Genomic DNA, 14,001 nt, shown 5'->3' on the forward strand with positions numbered 1-14,001 from the left:
TGGAGTCTCCTTCTCAGTTTATTCCGACGTTAGGATGAAATGGTTCTCATAAATAAGGGCCACGAGCCCTTCCTCACGACCACGGTCCATGACAAGGGGCAGGGCAGAGGGGGCCTGGGTGGGAGTCCCGGCAAGGGGCCAGGCAGGGACTCAGATCAACAAGCACCAGAGGATGAACGGGAGGCTGCCCGGGCTGGAGGCCCACGGCGCCGGGCCAGGCAGGCTGGGAGGGTCAGGAGCTGCCCCGGATCCGCTCCATGTAGCTGCGCAGCTCCTCAGGGTCTTTCAGCCCCATGTCCTCACACACCCAGCGGATGTCCTCCTCGCCCGCCACCAGGATGGACTGCACGGCCGGAGCCCCCACCGGCTCCTCGGGCAGCTGGGCCGGGGGCGCTGGCGCAAACGTCACAAATTCCACACGCTTCCTCCGCCCCCCGGCTTCCTTCCTGGCCAGGGTGCCCGAGGAGCTGGTGGTGGCCCCAGTAGGAGGAGCCTGGGCCTGGGCCTGGGCCAGGGTCAGGGCCTCTCCTCCTCCCCCACTCTCACAGGGGCAGCCCCCCTCCCCCTTGGGTGGGCCAGGAGACTGCCGGTCCAGCTGGCGACTCAGTTCCTCCTGGTCGGTGCCCAGCCAGACCCAGTTGTGGGGCTGGGGGGAGGCAGGGTCAGTGGCACCGTCGGGAGGCTCCTTGCGCTGGTAGCGCAGCACAAAGACCACGCCATTGACCAGGAAGATGAGGATGGCCAGACAGAAGATGCCCAGAAGGGCATACATGCCCAGCTCTAGGTCAGTGACCCGCTGAGGGGCGGGGACCATCTCCTCCTCTCCCTCCTCCTCCTCCTCCTCCCTAGCTTCTGCCTCTTCCTTCCTGGCCTCCTCCTCTGTCTGCTCGAACTTGCCCCTCACATCCCCACTGCCCCCCATGCTGCCTGCTGCCCACCGTCCTCCACCCACGCTGGCTCCTGGGGCTGGCGATGAGCTCCGAGCTGGGCTGGATGGGAGGGCAGGGGCTGAGGTGGGAGCAGGGGGCAGCCCCAGCCAGGCAGTGCCAGAGGCCAGGGGCACACGGTGGCGGCCACGGCGGCAGGGCTCTGGGGGGTGCAGAGCCACGTGCAGGGGCAGCCCCTCGGTGCCCGCCCCACTCACCACTACCCGGAGTTGGGCACCCTGCTCCTCAGCTGGCAGCACGGCACCGGGCTCCTCAGCCGAGACGGACAGTCCCAGGTCATGGTGGTCGTAGAGCTCGGCGGGGGCCAGGGTGTGGTCAGAGAAGGACAGCCACAGGGAGAGGGCCACCTCCTGTGGGGCACACAGACACGGGCAGAGACATGCGAGGGCACGCACGCACGCATGCACACAGAGACCACTCCCACGGACACAGGCCACATGGAGGAGAAGAGACCAGAGAGAAAACAGACACAGGCAGAGAGGGACAAGACACAGGGAGAGAGGGGACATGCGTCAATCACCTGTCTGCTACTCGGCTCAGGGTCTGAGTCATCAGGAGGGTCCTCAGTTAGAGCCCTCTAATAACCTCCCACTGCCACACTCCAGCCAGCCACTGCTTGATCACCACCAGCCGCAGAGTGCTCACTACCTTACAGGGAGTCCGTCCTCATCCTGAAAACCCTAAGGTGAAGGGTGGAGGTACCTCCCATCCCTCTGGTTATCAACCCCCAGCTGGAGATGTCGACCTCAACCCCCTGACCCCGCAGCGTGTCACCTGCTTTGGGGCGGGAAGGGCGGACTGCGCCCAGCACGTGGCTGTGACCTCCCCCGGGTGGGCAGTGCCCCGGCTTAGGGCCAGTGAGATGCCCATCACTGGCTGCACTCGCAGCTCCAGCACCGAGACCTTGTCATCCGTCACAGCCAGCGCCTGCTCCCCGAGGATGGAGTCAGACAATGGGGAGCGCACCTGAGGGTGAGAGGGAGTTGGAAGTGGGGAAGAGTTATCACCCACAGACAGCCTCTCCCCTCTGAGAGCCCAGCACCCCTACGGAGGGATCTGGTTTATGAGCTAGGCAGCTTTCCCACTTTCTGCACCGCAACCACACACCTTATACATACCTGGACCACAATCCCACTCCTAAGGGACAGTTCCCTCCTCTCTCAAGACCTGGCCCCCTACACCCAACCCCCGCCCTTCATACTTTAAGGACTTCGCCCCCATTCATTACACGGCCGCCCTATTTTGACCCAATCCCCCATCCCCAGGGCTCATACTTCCCCAGGTGCACTCTGGGCCCTTCCGACACTCTTCGCACCTGCCCATTAATATTCTGGGAGTCACCTCCATACACCCTTTTCGGGGCGTCTGCTCACCTCGATGGAGGTGACACCAGGCTCCCGACCCACCAGGACCCGGCCTCCCTCCAGCGAGGCTACGCGCGGGTCTTGCACGCGAGCGTGCGGCGCCACGAGGTGGGACACGTCCAGCAGCCAGTCCGGACCGAGCAGATGGGTGAGGCGGCGGCCGCCGTCCAGCGGATGGGCCGCGAAAGGGACGAGGAAGCGCACGCCGGCACGCTGGTACTGCAGGCGGCAGCCGCGGGCGCGCCGCTCCGCTTCCTCTACCCCCGCAGCCTCTGGCTCCCGCGCCCTGAGGGAAAGGGCGGCCGGGGGAAGGGGCGTCAGCGCGGGCTCCGCCCCCTCGCTGGCCGAGGGCCCCGCCCACGAGAGGCCCCGCCTCCAGGTGGGGGACAGGTTATCCAAGCCCTGCCCACAGTCGCGCCTCAGTGGTCAGGTCCTTCCACCTGCTGGCGCTGAGTTCAGTCCCCTCTGGCTCCTAATTGGAACTCTTTGACTATGCATGAGGCGAGGGGAAACAGTGACAGACTTTATTTTGGGGAGTTCCAAAATCACCGCAGATGGTGACTGCAGCCATGAAATTAAAAGATGCTTATTCCTTGGAAGAAAAGTTATGACCAACCTAGACTGCATATTAAAAAGCAGAGACATCACTTTGCCAACTAAGGTCCGTCTAGTCAAGGCTATGGTTTTTCCAGTAGTCATGTATGGATGTAAGAGGTGGACTATAAAGAAAGCTGAGCGTCGAAGAATTGATGCTCTTGAACCGTGGTGTTGGACAAGACTCTTGAGAGTCCCTTGGACTGCAAGGAGATCCAACCAGTCCATCCTAAAGGAAATCAGTCCTGAATATTCATTGGAAGGACTGATGTTGAAGCTGAAACGCCAACATTTTGGCCACCTGATGCAAAGAACTGACTTATTTGAAAAGACCCTGAAGCTGGGAAAGATTGAAGGCAGGAGGAGAAGGGGACGACAGAGGATGAGATGGTTGGATGGCATCACCGACTCAATGGACATGAGTTTGAGTAAACTCCAGGAATTGGTGATGGACAGGGAGGCCCAGTGTGCTGCAGTCCATGAGATTGCAAAGAGTCAGACACGACTGAGCAACTGAACTGAACTGAGGCGAGGGACGCTCTTTTATTGGAGGAGACCTACTAGTGCTCCATCTCTAGAGGGCCTAGGGGGACAGATTCCTGAGGCCTGAGGCCCCCTCACCCTTGGGCTCTGGGAAGATCCCCTCAATAGTTACTGAGCTAGGTGCTACCTTGAGGACACAGCAGGGAACACAATAGACAAAGCCCTCACCTTCGAGGGGAGGAATGCGGAGGGGGATAATCAGACCACAAACAAAATTAACCTGATCACGCGGTGTGTTAGAAGTGATATGTACTATTAAAGAGGCAGGGAAGGAAGAGAAGAGTGGAGGTCAGCAGTTACAAACAGCGGTCAGAACCTGTGTGAAGGGCAGGAAGGGGCAGAAGGAACCGCAGACCACAGGGCAGTTTTGCCAATTCGGGTTTATGGCGGTATCCCGCCCCACTCCCCGCACGCTCAGTCCCAGAGGGACTTCGCCAAGGCCAGCCAGCTTCCCCAGGGCTCCACTCACCCTTCCGCTGGGCCGGGTACCCTCCAGCCTCGGACCTGCTCGAGGGTGGTGTCAGTCACTTCGATGCGCAGGGGCAGCAGCGGGGCCCACACGGTCATCCGAAGCGAGGCCCGCAGCCGGCGCCACCAGAAATCCACCCGCACCCCCAGAGCGCCCCGGCTCTCCTTGCCAGACACAAACACAGCATCACAGGCCTCTGACACCTGTGGAAGGGCAGAGGGCAGGGGGTGGGCTTAGCCACAGCGGACAGGCGCAGACCAGACAGTATTCCTGACTCCTACCCGTAAGAAAGGGTAAGGCTGAAATTCATTCTGTATTCTACTATAAGGTATGGCTTCCCTGAGATTTTCCCATGCAGCCAAGATCCATTGCCCAGGGAGGTACCGCCCTTCCCTGAGTTTACCTGGGGCTGTTGGGGAAACTGGCTTTTTGCATACAACGAAATTTTTCCACCAGCAGGTAAGGGTTTGAATGCACAAGTTTGGCTCCTCCTTAGTGCTTTGGTAGACAAAGGGTAAGGGCGAGGCAGGCCTATCTACCCAAGGACTCTCAGGTAGGAACCACTTACATAATGCTACCTGGCACAGGTAGCAAAGAACACCTTCACTCAGGCAGCCAGGATTTAGGAAGTAAAGCCTCTGGGCTTCCCCCTCTTAGAACTTTGATTGGGAAACGTTGCCCTGCCTTTTTTTTTAAACCTCACAGATTATTTCAAGGCTCCAAAAATGATAATTATTCTACAACAGAGGATGAGATGATTGGATGGCATCACTGATTCAATAGACATGAGTGAGCGAACTCTGGGAGATGGTGAAGGACAGGGAAGCCCAGTGTGCTACAGTCCATGGGGTGGCAGAGAGCTGGACACGACTGAGCAACTGAACAACAACAAATGTAACAGCAGCAGCTGCTGGTGTTTCAGCCCCTGCTTTGCTGAATACAGTCCTAGAGTGCCTTTTTTTTTCTTTTTTGATGTGGACCATTTTAAAGTCTTTATTGAATTTGTTATAATCCTGCTTCTGTTTTATATTTTGGTTTTTTGGCCAGGAGGCATGTGGGATCTTGGCTCCCTGACCAGGGATCAAACCCACACCCCCTGCATTGCAAAGAGAAGTCTTACCCACTGGGCCACCCAGGAAGTCCCTCTTAGAGTGCTTTTAATTCTTACAACATCCTTAAAATATATTTTCATTTTAAAACTTAGGAAACAGAGGCTCAGAGAAGTTGAGATTTGCCCACAGTCACACAGCTAGTTGATAACAAAGATGGGTTTCAAATGAAAACTTTCCCACTGTAAAGTACATGCTCTTAACCCTCCCATGTCAGTTCATCTGCCAATGTAGTAATGAATGGGAAAATGCCTGAGTTGGGGGCTTTGGGGTAGTACAGCTCCCACTTGACTCTGGAGAGAGTTGGTGGGACCAGAGCTGTGGTTCCCCTCATGAGGTCCCTGGTATCAAGAAGAAGCTGCTCTCTGGGACTCCCTGGGCGGTCCAGTGGTTAACACTCCATGCTGCCAATGCAGGGTCCACAGGTTCAGTTCCTGGTCAGGGAACTAAGATCCCACATGCTGTGCAGGGTGGCCAAAAGATTGAAAAAAAGAAAAAGAAGCTGTTCTCTTGGGGACCTGATTGGGGAAGGAGGAATGCTGCGTGTGCATCAAGCAGGTACAGCCCCCACGTGCCACTCACCTGCAGGACCTGTGTGTTGGCCGACTCGCAGCCGATGTGCTCTGTCACCTCCACCAGAGCTCCGCCACTGTCCACCGTGACAAGGCGCACAGGGATGCGCCTCGGCACACCAGTCAACGGTGCTGTGTTCACGAGCTCCTCAGCCTGGGGGTGCAGCAGAGGCTCAGCCCCAAGCTCTCCACCTCTTCGCCCCCAGCCTGGCCGGGAAGAGCTGTGGACCCCTTACCTTGGCCAGTGGGACGAGGGCTCTTATGTCCTGCTCCGACACCAGGATCTCCCACACCATTTTGTCCTTCTCTGCTTCGGGGGCCTGGCCTGGGTACTCCAGCTGCCAGGTGACAGGGCGAGTGACCGCCACGCCCCCACTAGTGCCATTCTCCACCAAAAAGTCCACCCACAGGAACTCGGACAGTTCAAGGGGGCTGCTGGCCAAAAGAGAGAGAATCTGAGTGCTTGCTAGCAGTCAGGTGTTGTCATGAGCACTTCCTGTCTTGGTGAGGTCGGTCCTATGATTATCCCCATTTTACAGATGAGGAAACTGAGGTACAGAGGTTATATAACTTGCCCAAGGTCATGCAGTGAAAAGTGGCAGAGCTGGAATGAAACCTAACCATCCTGGCTCCAGAGTCCCAGTTCTTATCTGCTCAAGATCCAAGTAGCCACTTTACCAACCCCAGGGAGGCTTGCTAATCTCTGCCTTCCATAGCTGTCAGGGTGGCATAAAACACCAAGGAAGAAGATTCACTTCCAGGACTGGCACTCAACCCCTGAATTATAAAGAACCTCACAGCTTCCTTTGATCAAGCACCTACTATGTGCCAGAAACTGGCCTAGAAACTTGCTGTGCAGTACCTTATTTTCATAAACTATAAGGGGTGTATTGTTATGTCCATTTCACAGGTGAGGAAACAGAGGCTGGGGTGGGAATGGGGGAGGTGGGCTTCACTGGCTTGCCTAAGATATTTATCCAAAAAGTGTCAGAACTAGAATTCAAACAGAGGCTACAAAGTCCAAGGCCTTGACCCAGACACAGGACATGAATAAGGAGTTCATAAGTGTTTAAGAACTGCAGCTGGGCTTTGGGGGAAATATTAACAGCCTGGAAAAATGAACACATGTAGTGGGAGTGGGAGATGGGGTAGTGGCTGTGAGGGTTGTGACTGGGTGACCAGGACAGGTTGATGTCACCTGGAATAAGACTCACAGATACTGTACCTGGCATGTGCCAAAAGATGGATAAATAGTAGCTGAGTGAAGGAAAGATATCTGTTTTGTGCTGCTTCCTTGAAGGAGACTGACTGCTCTTGTGCCTGACTACATGTGAATACAGGGGGCCGCGTGGCAGCCTCCTCCCCTCCAGCCCCATAAATCTGCCCACTTGCACTCTAGGACCATCCCTCCCCTCATGGAAAGAAAGTACCCACCTGGAATTTGGCTCCACTGGCCCGACTCGATGGCAGGTGATGAGCGTGGTGTGGTGCTTGGAGCCCTTGAAGCGTTCCAGCTTGGTAGTCCAGAGGGTGGGCTGGGCTAGGCGGGCAGCCATCACGTGCAGCCCCTTCTTTACCTTAATCCTGGGGGAGGGGACACAGGTACAATTTGTCATGGGTCGGGTGGTGTATGTTGAAGTGTGGGCTGGATTGGAGCAGGAAGATAAGGAGCTCTGGTCTGAATCTTCTCCTCACCACCCTCCAACCCAGGGGGACCCATCTCCATGCAGGTCCTGTCTGTCACACAGCTCTCCTCATTCACAGAGCACTTATGACTCCCCACGGTCCACAAGGTCAAGTCTTAGCCTGGCATCTGAGGCCCTCTAGGGTTGGTCGGTCCAGTCTCATCTTCGGTTGTGACATCTCTCCATTGCGCCCTTAGCTTCAGCTGCTCCCAAAGTACACATCCACCATGCCCCTTCCTGCCTCTAGCCTTTGCTCAAGCTGTGCCTTCAGCCTGGTCTGCCCTTCCTTCCTTAATTCTTTTTTAAAAAAATATTTATTTATTTATGCTGCACTGGATCTTAGCTGGGCTTCCCTGGTGGCTCAGATGGTAAAGAATCTGCCTGCAATGTGGGAGACCTGGGTTCGATCCCTAGGTTGGGAAGATCCCCTAGGAATCCCCTAGGATCCCCTAGGAAGGCATGGTAACCCACTCCAGTATTCTTGCCTGGAGAATCCCCATGGACAGAGGAGTCTGGCGGGCTATATATTCCATGGGGTTGCAAAGAGTTGGACAGGACTGAGCGACTAAGCACAGCACAGCAGGTTCTGGATTGTAGCATGCAGGATCTTCGATCTTCATTGTGGCATGTGGAATCTTTAGTTTCAGCCTGCGATCTCTTTTACTTGTGGCATGAGGGATCTAGTTCCCTGACCAGGGATGGAACCCAGGCCCCCTACATTGGGAGCATGGAATCTTAGCCACTGGACCACCAGGGAAGTCCCTGCCCTTCCTCTTTTCACCTGCTCATTCTTCAAGCCTCCAGCAACACAGATACCATTTTCTTTAAAAAGCTTTCCTGGTGACAGGATGAATTTCCCCTGCCTCCCGGAGAAGGCAATGGCAACCCACTCCAGTACTCTTGCCTGGAAAATCCCATGGGCGGAGGAGCCTAGTAGGCTGCAGTCCATGGGGTCGAGAAGAGTCTGACACGACTGAGCGACTTCACTCTCACTTTTCACTTTCATGCATTGGAGAAGGAAATGGCAACCCACTCCAGTGTTCTTGCCTGGAGAATCCCAGGGATGGGGGAGCCTGGTGGACTGCTGTCTCTGGGGTCGCACAGAGTCGGACACGACTGAAGCAACTTAGCAGCAGCCGCTGCAGCAGCAGCCACCCTCTAACCCCTGCCCCTGCAGAGCTGGGTATGGTATGATCCAGTCCATGTCCATGCAGCCCCCTTCCCTACCACTAGGGGTCCCTCAGGACATGGGGGAACCGGGCCTTGCTCTATCCTGAGCTCCAGAGTGGAGACACAGGGCTTGGCATCTTTTAAGTCTAGGAAAGATCTAATGATGGTGCCAGTAAGCAGAAGAGAGGGAGAGACACAGGGGTGGGACACACGCAAACAATAACAGCGGGGTGGGGGAATGGCTGGGGCGGAGTGGGGAGGCCTTCCTAAAGAAAGGTACATGAAAAGGAGGGCCTTTGTATGGGAAGGAACCAACTCTGTCCAAAGGCTAAGGACCATGGTGAGGTGGCCAGCGGGAAAAGATGTAGATGAATGGGACTGGGGCAAATACCTCTCCTGGGGCATCCAAGCATTAACCACCCCCAGGCACCACATTTCCCAGTTTCTAAGTCCTCTTCCTGTTTCCCCTCCCTGGAGACACAATTGTGGGCAACGTTAGCTGCACCGGACCAAGGAGTCTCAGAAAAGTGCTGGGGGGAGGGGAGCTTCCTACTTCCAATTCTAAGTTCAAGGTCCTGCCCAATGGCAGGGTCCTGCCTGCTACCAGTGCCTAGCCTGGAGGGGGTTTGATGGACCCATGTTTTGCAGAAGTCAGGGATTCCATAAGGACCCCAAGAAGAGGGGGCACCTGCCCAGTCTTCCTGCAGAAGTTCCCTGCCTCTGACCCATCCCCAGGGACACAGGCAGCTCACCGCAGGGTCAGGACACCAGCTGTGAAGTTGTGCCGAAGCAGGAGGGTGGCGCTGAAGAGCTGGCCGGGCCGCACAGGCACGTCAGGCACCCGCAGAGTCACTGCCTCATCCAGGGGCACCTCTTGGTGCTGTGGGGGGTCCGCTGGGCGCAGCTCCACACTGCCCACTGGGAGTGCCTGCTCCCCGGGGTCTTCCTCCCCGCCGGGGCCACAGCCCCCAGGACCCTCAGCTGCTGGCTCCAGCGTGTAGGCCAGCTCTGCCCGGGTGGCCGAGCCCTGGGAGAACCAGTGTGAAGGGAACTCCAGCTCCACCACGCAGGCGCCCAGGGATGGCTGCCAAGACACAACAGCCATGGTCAGAGTGGTGGGGGAGGGGAGCCCCAGCACCCGTCCTCTGGCAGGAAACCCAGAGCTGAAGGGGTCCACGAATACAGGGCCAGCATGGGCCAGAGACGCCAGCAGGTGACACGCCAGCTGGTGACACGACAGGCTAGGTCTTAGAACACGTCCCATTGGCCACTTTTCTACCTTTGGGAACATTCTTATTCCAAAGTGAACCAGCCTCAATACCTCCCCCTGATCATGCCCCGGACTGCCCTGACTACAGCTCAGGCTTCTCAGAACCCACAGCCCACAGAACACCTCTCCCCAGTGGAATCCCATGCTAGGCTGCAAAAGAGGGGAAATTGCAACAATAAAAGCAATACTAGCAATAATATAAACACTCGCTGAGGGATTGCTCTTGTGCCAGGCATTGTGCCAAAAGCTATTCTTGCATCTGTCTCATTTATTCTTTTTTTTTTTTTAATTACTATTTCTGTTTTGTTTTGGCTGCACCACACTTCACAGCATGTGGGATCCTAGTTCCCTGACCAAGAATCAAACCTGTGCCTCCTGCATTAGAAGGGCAGAGTCTTAACCACTGGACCACCAGGGAAGTCCTCATCTCATTTCTTTATTCCAGCTCCATATGAGGTAAGAATTGCTATTATCTCCTTTTACTGATGAAGAAACTGAACCTCAGAGAGATTAAGTTACTTGCCCAAAGTCATGTACAATAGACTGAACTCCTCAAGGGGCCCCAAATAACAGGGCCCTGTGAGAGCTAGCAGAGTAGGAATGGAATCGGGTGGTCTGTGACCCCCAAACCTCCCAGAAGTGGTGAGCCCTCTCTTTCCTATTCTGGGATCACCTTCTGGCGGGCACAGCAGCAGGGCCAACCCAGGTGGGGGCCCCCACTCACCTGGAAGCGGCAGGCTCGGTGAGCAGTGCCTGCTGGGTGTGTGGCATGGAGCCGGGCGCAGGGCAGGCTGCCAGGCCCTGGGGGCCAATCCTGCCCTCTGAGGTGGAAGAGGACACGGGCGTGGGGCTCTGCTGGAGTCACGGCCGCTTCCACTGACACGGCCCTCACGTCCCATGGGACTGGCCGTTGGTGTGGCTCAGTGACCCGAGGAGGGACCACCTGGAGGGAGAATGGGGGTGCTCAACAAAACAGGGGGTGGGGGGAAGCGAAACCTCAGGCTAGTAAGAGAGAGCCTTGATGGGTCTCCTTCTCCCCCTCTGGAAAAGGGGGAGCGCGGCTAGGGCTGTGGAAGGGCCCTGAGCCACACACAGCAGACCTCGGCTCTGAGTCCCGGTAGCCCAGGAGTCTCTGGTGGTACCTCCTTACCTGCTGAGTGGCGAAGGGTGGGTAGGAGGCCCGGAGAAGTGGCTGGGCCCTGGGCCAGGGCTGCAGGAGCAGAAAGGTCTCAGATCGGGAGCCCAGAGAGGAGTTGGCAGGGGGGTAGCGGCCCACCTGCTGCACACGGAAGTGCTCAGGGGCATCCAGGAGTCCCAGGGCTGCCGGCAGGTAGACTGGGTCCAGGGGGTCCTGGTCACAGTCCACTAAGGAGGGAGAAGGGGTAGGGGTCGTGGCAGCTTTAGAGCGGGCAGGGGCTGAACCCAGCTTTGTCCCAGGGCAGAGCAGTCATGGGAGGTGGAGGAAGAAAAGGGTTGTGAGTCCCATTCTCCCAGGATGTTGGAGTGGGGATCTCCCCATTTCACAGGTAGCGGGGGCCAGGATTTGAATCTCCATCCAGGACTGACTGCCAGCTTCTGAGTCACTCCTGCCTTCCACAGACCCAAGCCTTCCTCCCACCAGCAGAACCTTCTCAATGTCTCCTCTTCCCCCACCCGCTCCTGCCCTCTACCTACCTGCCTCTGACACCAAGGCATTTGTGTGACACCAAGCCCTCCCCAGACAGGGTCCATGTGATAATAAAAGATGGTGACGAGGTGAGCTTTGTAGAATTAGAGACCCTTCCTCTGCCCCCTGGGTCCTTGGCAAGACTTGGCTGGGCATCCACCCTCGCTGCCACTGTGTCATCACCATGGCAACCTTACACTGGTTTCCCAAACTTGCTCCTTTCTATGCCATCCCAACCGGGTATTGGAGTACAAGCCCAGAATGGGGTAGGGGGCAGGAACCCTACGGAAGCCTGGGGAGAGAGTCAAAGTAGTCAACACTCAAAAGGGCAAAGGACCCCTCTAGCTAGCCTTAATAATAATTTTTTGAAAGTTATCTGTGTGCAAGTTACTATTTTAAATGCTGTGCATATGTTAACGCTTCCGTGTTCTGTAATAGCTCTGAGAACTAGGTTTATTACTATTAATGCCATTTTATGGTTGTAGAAAATGAAGTTGAGAGGTTCAGGGACTGGCCTGGGGTTCCATATCTGAAGCGTGGTAGAGTTGGGAGTCAAAGAGCCCAGCTACCCACCATTACACACCCTGTCTCTCCACCCCCCCCTCTCTCCACCCTGGGCTGCTTTCCACTGCGCCCCTGCGGGCTTCACTCCCTAGACTGTATAGGTCTCTTGTCCTCGCCTCCCTCCTCCTTGAATGTGAATGTTGCCTCCTTCTTTAGGAAGCCCTCCTTGATTGCTTGCTCTCTCACCCTGGCTTCCTCCTCTGATTTAGTTTTCTTGTCTGTTGACCAGGGGGCTTGTCACACTCATCCCAGAATCCCCCATTCCTGGAGAGGATGATCTGGGAACCTGAAGTAAAAGTCCCTCAGTCCTGTCTGACTCTTTTCAATCCCATGGACTATAGTCCATGGAATTCTCCAGGCCAGAATACTGGAGTGGGTAGCCTTTCCCTTCTCCAAGGGATCTTCCCTTGGAAAACCAACCCAGGGATCAAATCCAGGGCTCCCGCACAGCAGGAGGATTCTTTACCAGCTGAGCCACAAGGGAAGCCCTCTGGGAACCTGGAGACCTGCATTTATGTCCTAACTCTGCCTTGATGAAGCTTGGGTCAGTATGCTCCTCACCTGTAGAAGGAGCATTTAGTGACATGGTAGCCAGAGGAGGGCTTTGTAAACCGGTGGCACATTGTCTGGAGGAGGGGTTGTTGCTGCTGCATAATAGATGTGACAAGCCTTTCCTCTTCTCTCAGTGTGAGGGGTTATTAGGGCTCCTGCTGGGTCCCCAGGGAGGGGAGCAGGTGGCTGAAAGGAGCCCTAGAGCCAGTTCACTCTCAGCCCCACTGCTGGGATGGGGGACTGGATGGTTTCAACCTCCTTCAAGACCCTTCCCTCCAAGCAGCCTGTGGTGAGAAGCTTCACTCCTCCCTCCCCAAGTGTAACAGGTGAGTGACTGTGGCTCCCTGGGGTCAGACCCTGGCTTCTGGTCCTCTTGTCTACTCCACTGCCTGGATAATTACAACATGCTCTTGTGGCCTGACTCCCACGGACTCCCATCACTCAGAGTTCAGCTCTCTTGTGAGGGAGGGGGGCGGGGGCAGAAAATGTCTCACTATCCCCCGCTCTCTCTGGCATCATCCACCTAGCAGCCTCCGTCCACGCCAGGGGCAGCCTGACTCCCACCTCTGGGGTCCAGGGGAGGCTCTGCCCCTCCTCCAGGGATCCCCATACTCAGTAAGGCATGGATGGGGCAACCCCTGGAGACTCCAAGGTCAGAGAGCTCCTTGGCGCAGGGGGAAGGCAGTGAGGATCTCTCAGGTTCTGGGCAGAGGGGAGGGGGCTAGGAGCCACAGGGCTACAGCTCTCTGGACGGCCAATTAGGGAGGTGGTGCGTGCGAGGCAGGGGGCAACCAGGTTAGACGTCCCGGCTGGAGGGGAAGCTCGCGGAAGGTGCGGGGACTCGGCGAGGGTGGGAGGATGACGCGCAAGAGCCCGGGGACCGTGCTGGTCGTGGACCAGGAAGGAATTGCCAGGTTATGCAAGTGAGGGAAGCAACGGAGGCCCGCGGCTAGGGGCCAGATCCCGGGGGTGAGACCTCTCCACCCTCCGGGCACGCTGCCGAGCGACCCGGCTCGGGGCTTCGTCCCAGAACTCGTAGACTCCCGGCTCCCGAGCATCCCTCGTCCCCGGCCTCAGTTTGGGCCCGGCTGCCCCTCGCCCCGCCCTGTCCCTCCCGCTGACCTCTCACGATGTCCAGGGCGAAGGCCACCAGGAGGCAGAGCCAGGGGCCGCGGGGCCCCCGGGGAGCCGCGGCCGTGCGCCCCGCCATCCAGGCGCACATCCTTCCCAAGGAAGGCGGGGACTAGGCGGGCGGCTCAGGTGGCCGCGGTCCGCCCGGCATCTCCCGGCCGGGTGAGTCCCCGGTGCTGCCTGCGCGTTCGCAGGTCCGCCCGCCCGGCGGCTGCAGTTCCCAGACAATGGAGCGGAGCCGGAGCTGGAGCAGGAGGGTGGGAGGGAGCGAGCGCGGCTCGCGGGCTGCCCCTCGGCCCCGCCGGGTCCTAGTGCCCCGCGGATCCCGATCCCAGAGCGCCTCCTTGATAGAGGCTGGCCAGAAG

At 57.3% G+C, this 14,001-nt stretch overlaps 1 protein-coding gene across 2 annotated transcripts; it reads right to left on the reverse strand.

Moving 5' to 3' along the window:
• On the reverse strand, nucleotides 1-13,887 carry TMEM132A (transmembrane protein 132A). Of its 2 annotated transcripts, none has more exons than XM_027532849.1 (11): nucleotides 13,628-13,887; nucleotides 10,874-11,088; nucleotides 10,448-10,666; nucleotides 9,206-9,537; nucleotides 7,033-7,182; nucleotides 5,835-6,033; nucleotides 5,609-5,752; nucleotides 3,918-4,120; nucleotides 2,321-2,597; nucleotides 1,722-1,913; nucleotides 1-1,297 (listed from the first exon to the last, which is right to left on the reverse strand). In XM_027532849.1, exons 1-11 carry the CDS (start codon nucleotides 13,725-13,727, stop codon nucleotides 233-235), a joined length of 3,096 nt encoding a protein of 1,031 aa, XP_027388650.1. In that variant the 5' UTR covers nucleotides 13,728-13,887; the 3' UTR covers nucleotides 1-232. The 2 variants fall into 2 exon arrangements, with proteins under 2 accessions (XP_027388650.1, XP_027388651.1); XM_027532850.1 differs by having other exon boundaries at nucleotides 5,835-6,030; nucleotides 13,628-13,885.
• Nucleotides 13,888-14,001: the final 114 nt, after the last annotated feature.

Source organism: Bos indicus x Bos taurus, chromosome 29, assembly GCF_003369695.1.
Source record: "Bos indicus x Bos taurus breed Angus x Brahman F1 hybrid chromosome 29, Bos_hybrid_MaternalHap_v2.0, whole genome shotgun sequence".
NCBI lineage: Eukaryota > Metazoa > Chordata > Mammalia > Artiodactyla > Bovidae > Bos > Bos indicus x Bos taurus.

Bases quoted from the DNA above. Each gene is read 5' to 3' on its own strand.
- TMEM132A (XM_027532849.1), bottom strand. From the start codon at position 13,727: ATGTGCGCCTGGATGGCGGGGCGCACGGCCGCGGCTCCCCGGGGGCCC. The intron at 11,089-13,627 runs GTCAGCGGGAGG...CTCCCTCCTTAG, and splicing joins CGCCCTGGACATCGTGAGAG to TGGACTGTGACCAGGACCCC. The intron at 1,298-1,721 runs GTGACACGCTGC...TGTGCCCCACAG, and splicing joins CCCTTCCCGCCCCAAAGCAG to GAGGTGGCCCTCTCCCTGTG.